Source organism: Leptopilina heterotoma, unplaced genomic scaffold, assembly GCF_015476425.1.
Source record: "Leptopilina heterotoma isolate Lh14 unplaced genomic scaffold, ASM1547642v1 Lhet_180, whole genome shotgun sequence".
Taxonomy (NCBI): Eukaryota; Metazoa; Arthropoda; class Insecta; order Hymenoptera; family Figitidae; genus Leptopilina; species Leptopilina heterotoma.
In genome coordinates this window covers 726805-732130 of record NW_025110897.1, presented here as the reverse complement: position 1 = coordinate 732130, position 5326 = coordinate 726805, and the positions used below count along the sequence as shown (strand labels likewise).

Below are 5326 nucleotides of genomic sequence, written 5' to 3'. Positions count from 1 at the left end.
ATTAACAAGGAAGATTTAGTTTACCGAGGTAAATTGATTGAATATTTATTCACGGATTTTATAATTTGTAACTCAAGCACATGTTCTCTCAAAGCAGTAAAGCGGAAATCTCTATCCTTTTATTTTTATCATTGCGCAGGTCCTGAATCTTGAAAGGGAACACGATACAAGTGTGTACTTGTGATAATCTTAATTCAGGAGCAAATAGAATTATTTCGTTTTTAATGTAAATTTTTAATACAAATAAAAAATAATTGAAATTCTAAACATTCTGCCCGGGTGCGTTTGAGTTAAAGGAAAACGCAGTAACATGTCGTAGATAAACTTATTTGAAAAAAAGAAACTCGATCATTGTTATGAAACATTTTCTTATTTAGTTTTCGTTATTAGTCTCACGAATTGGGAGGACAGCAAGTTTAGAAAAAGATCGCTTCAATGTAGTGGTGTTTGTTTTAATGGTAACAACTCTCGCAAGGCCATCTGCTCCTGGATGCAGTTGTTGAATCTTAGCGAGAACCCATTTTGTGGGGGGAAGGTTGTCCTCCTTGAGTAGTACAACATCACCAACCTTTACTGCATTAGTTTCTACCAACCATTTGAAGCGTTGTTGGAGATGGTGTAGGTACTCGTGAGACCAGCGATTCCAAAAGTCGTCCCTCATCTTTGTAATCAGTGTCCATCGATTAGTAGGATTTTCATTGAATAAGGGAGGTTCAGGAACGGCAACAAGAGGTCCACCAGTTAGGAGATGTCCAGGTGTGATGGCAGAGAGGGAGGTTGCATCTGAGGAATTTGGATAAAGAGGTCTGGAATTCAGGCATGCCTCTATTTGACATAACACTGTGGTCAGTTCTTCATAGGTCATGCGTGTCTCTCCAACAACTCGTCGAAGGTGATGTTTTACCGACTTTACTCCGGCTTCCCAGATCCCACCGAAGTGAGGTGAGTGTGGAGGGATGAAAGTCCAGGTGGTTCCTTCGTTTGCAAGCAATTCAGCAACCGGGATGAACGTCTTGGAAGCCCCAATGAAAAGTTGTCGCAATTCTCTGGCTGCACCAACGAAATTTCGAGCGTTGTCACTGAATATCTTGCTACATTGGCCTCGACGGGACTTGAATCGCTTGAATGCTGCGAGAAAACCACTCGTTTCATAGTTGGAAACTAGTTCCAAGTGTATTGCTCTAGAACAAAGACATACAAATAAACATATATATCCTTTTGTTGATCGAATACCTCTTCCCTTCGAAGGCAGGACATTAAATGGTCCAGCATAATCCAGTCCAGTAAAGGTGAAGGGTTTTGAGATGGTAATCCGTTCAGCTGGTAGTTGTCCCATAAGCTGAGTTTGAAAATTTGCTCGAAACCGAAAACATTTAACGCAGCTTCGAATGATTTTATTAATCAAGGATTTGGAGCTGATGATCCAAAAGTTTTTGAGGACCCTACTCACGGTAAGTTGCTGACCTCCATGAAGGGTATCATGATGAGCTTTTGTAACGATCAATTCGGACATTTTGTTATTTTTTGGTAAAATAACTGGGTGGGTTTCATCATACGAGAGCAAGGAACTTTGAAGTCGTCCTCCTACTCTGAGGATATCATCATCATCCAAAAAGGGGGCCAGCTTGATCAGAGGATTGTTTCGAGGTAGAGGTTTTTTGTTTTTCAACAACTCAATTGTTTCAGAGAAGTGATCATTTTGTACGACTTTCAACCAGGTTAACTGACTTCGCCTTAGCTCGTCAGCAGTTAAATAGGGTTCAATTTCAAAGTTTGGTTCTCGAAGAGCTTTGATAAAACGAAGACAGTAAGCTGTTACTCTTATTAACTGTGTGAATGACGAGACATAAGAGAGGAGTTCTGGAATCCCTTGGCTCAATGTAACGTTGACTTGAACTTCGTTGACCTTTTCTAGATGTTTTGATCGGGATTCTAAATCAATGTTAGGGTTAGGGATTTGAGTGGAAGCTGGCCAGTTTTCGGGTGATTTCAGTAACCAAGGAGGACCATGCCACCACAAGGTGGAATTGTGAAGCTCGTCTACGGTAAATCCTCTGGTGGCACAATCCGCAGGATTGTCCTTAGAAGGGACATGTCTCCATGGAATTTCTTTCGCCAAAGAGTGGATTTCACTAACTCTGTTAGCTACAAATGGCTTCCACCTCGAGGGATGACCTTGAAGCCATGATAATACAATTTGGGAATCAGACCAGTAATACGTAGGGTTGGTGAATTTTAACTTTTCAGTGACGACTGATGTTAATTTCGCAAGAAGTGTCGCGCCACATAGCTCTAATTTCGGAAGAGATATGGCCTTGACAGGTGCTAGTTTGGTTTTTGCAATGATTAGATTGGAATGTGATCCATTTACAGGTGATCGATGGACAATATAAAGAGCTGCTGAGTAGGCTCTTTCAGAGGCGTCTGAAAAGCCATGCAGTTCCCAAGTTGAATTATCGCTTTCAGTTTGAATCCAGCGGGGAATTTTAACAAGGTTCAATTGTTGTAACTGTTGTTGAAACTCGACCCATTCAGAAGAAAGATTTATTGGCAGTACCTCATCCCAATCTAAGCTGGCTAACCAACAATTTTGCAGCAATAATTTTGATTTTAGAATAAATGGAGCTAACCAGCCGAGCGGATCAAATAGCTTGGCAATCTCAGAAGCAACTGTTCTTTTAGTTGGTTGAGAAGAAGCAGTGAAAGACACCTTATAGTGAAACTCGTCAGATGCGGGATTCCAATGCAGGCCTAAAGTGGAAACTGATGTTTCAAGATTGAAACATTTGTCTTTGCTATCACTGTCAGTGGGATCATTAGGGACTAATTCGTCAACATTAGCAGCCCATTTACTGAGAGAAATACCTGCCGAACCCAAAATAGAAATGAACTCATCTCGGACTTGGGTTGCTTCTTCCAATGAATCTCCGCCAGCAAAAGTATCATCAACATATGTGTTGTTGATCAATACTTCTGCACCTAGTGGAAAGTTCTCCCTTTCGTCTGAAGCTAACTGTTTCAGGACTCTAATCGCCAAAAAAGGGGCGGGCTTGGTCCCATAAGTTACAGTGGTTAAACAGTAGTCTTCTAGAGGTTGATTCGGGTCAGGTCTCCAAACAATTCGTTGCAAATTACAGTCTGGGAATTCGATTTTAATCTGTCGGAACATTTTTACTATATCACATGTGAATACGTATTTCCAAAAACGCCACCGGGTAATAATCAACCAAATATCGATTTGCAATTTCTGCCTGGGGTGAAGAATGTCATTTAAGGATAATCCTGATAAGGTAAAAAAGGAGCCGTTAAAGACTACTCTGATTTTTAAAGAAGGATCGTTGGCTTTCGTTATTACGTGATGCGGAATGTAATTGATGAATGGGGCTTTAGAGTCATTTTCATTAACAGGTCTCATGTGTGTGTCTTCGATGTATTGACGCATGAAATCATTATATTTAGTTTTAGCGATCGGATTTTTTGAATATTGTTTTTCACTTCGAAGAAACATGGAAACCACTTGTTCTCTTGATTCCCCTAACTGATCAGGTGAAATAGACACTGGCAAGCGAACAGTATATTGGCCCAATTCATTTCGGTAATGAGTGTTCTTGAAAGTATTTTCGCAATCCAATTCATCTTTTGTTAGAAAAGTTTGCTTGGGGAGTTCTTCAAGTTCCCAAAAGTCACGAAGCAATTTATTTAACGAATCTTTTTTTTCCACTTGTAGTGTGGAACAATTTTGTGAATCAGAAGATTGAGTGAGAGATCGACCAAAGATTATCCAACCAAAAGCTGTTAGAAGGCCGGTAGGGCTATTTAAGGGACCTTGTTTTAATCCAGGGAGTAAAGTGTGACCAAGAAGATCGATACCTATCACGCAGTCGACAGGTTCCTGATTGTAGTAGTTGGGATCGGCAAGATCTAAATCAGCAAGATGTGACCAGTTGCTATGCTTAGGCCTTCCTTTTGGTAAAAGTTGAATGAGTGATTTTAAAACTAGAGCATTGATTGGCAGCTGGAAATCAGGATCTTTCGGTGAATTCAGCAAAAGATCAACCTTGTAATTTGAGTTACCCAATGGGGAGTTACCAATACCCTTCAGAGAGACGTCACATTTCTGCTTAGGTAATTTAAGAAATTGAACAACTCGTTCAGTTACGAGTGTTCGTTCAGAACCAGAATCAAGAAAGGCTTTTACAACGATTGATTTATCCTTGAGTGAGGTTAGTTTAATATAAGCAGTTGCGAAGATACCCCTTGACTGACTATCGATTGGATGAGAAAGATGGTTAGAAAGGTAAGATGCGTTACAAACTGCTTGTTCAGAAGAATGTGAAGAGGATGGTTTTGAAGTATCAGATTTTGTGTGTCCTCCTTCATCATGAAGAAAGGTATGATGTTTTTCAGAGCACACAAAACATCTCTTGGTTGATGAACAGTCATCAATTTTGTGGTTACCTCGCAGACAGTTGTGACAAAGTCCTAAGCTTTGGACCTGTTCACAGCGTTGAGCAACCTTTAGTTTTTTAAATTGTGGGCAGTAGGATAAAAAGTGAGAGGCTTGACAAAGAGAACAAGAGTTTGATTTAGGCTTTGATTCAGTCAGTGAGTGACCGACTGAAATTTGTGATTTCTTGGGTTTTGAATTAGAAGAATTGCTTTGAGATTTAGATTTTGCTGTATTTTGAGTCTTAAGAGGGTTCTCAGTTGGGTAAGAGGCTTCTAAGGCTCGGACAGTGTTTTCGAGAAAGGAAGAAAGGTCATCGTACATTGGAAACTCATCAGAGTCCTTGAGAGAAGATTCCCATTCTTCTCTGGTAACTGGGTCTAATTTGTTTGCGAGGATATGTACAAACCAGTCGTCCCAGAGGTCAACTGGTCGGTTCATATTTGAGAAAGCTCGAATAGATTCATTAGTTGTGTCTAGCAGTCGTAAGATTTCGTCAACAGACCTTTTGGACGCTGACGGGCAAGAGATTAGTTTGCGCATATGTGCTGATAATAGAATTCGTTTATTATCATAACGCTTGACAAGCATCGTCCAAGCTTCGAGATAATTAGTCAGAGAGTAGGGATTTGTCTACCATGGCTGTGAATAAGTCACGAAATGTTTCCCACTCTAGTTGATTACCAGAGAATTTAGGCAGGGATAATGCAGGTAAATGTTTAAAATTGGTTTCATTAACAATTTTACCTTGAATAGGAGCTTCTTCTGATGTTGACTTTTTAGGTGTGGTGAGCTTGATGATTTCACGGTTGATGAAAGCTTTAGTTACTATATACTCCTCCTCGACAACATCAAATTGAGATTTTGTGAAATAATCTG

General features: G+C 40.0%; 1 protein-coding gene across 1 annotated transcript; it reads right to left on the bottom strand.

The window, feature by feature from the left end:
• Positions 1 to 373: 373 nt before the first annotated feature.
• LOC122499986 lies at positions 374 to 4990 on the bottom strand. Its single transcript, XM_043608612.1, has one exon. The coding sequence runs from the start codon at positions 4988 to 4990 to the stop codon at positions 374 to 376; it is 4617 nt and encodes a 1538-aa protein (XP_043464547.1).
• Positions 4991 to 5326: the final 336 nt, after the last annotated feature.

Bases quoted from the DNA above. Each gene is read 5' to 3' on its own strand.
- LOC122499986 (XM_043608612.1), bottom strand. From the start codon at position 4,990: ATGCGCAAACTAATCTCTTGCCCGTCAGCGTCCAAAAGGTCTGTTGAC.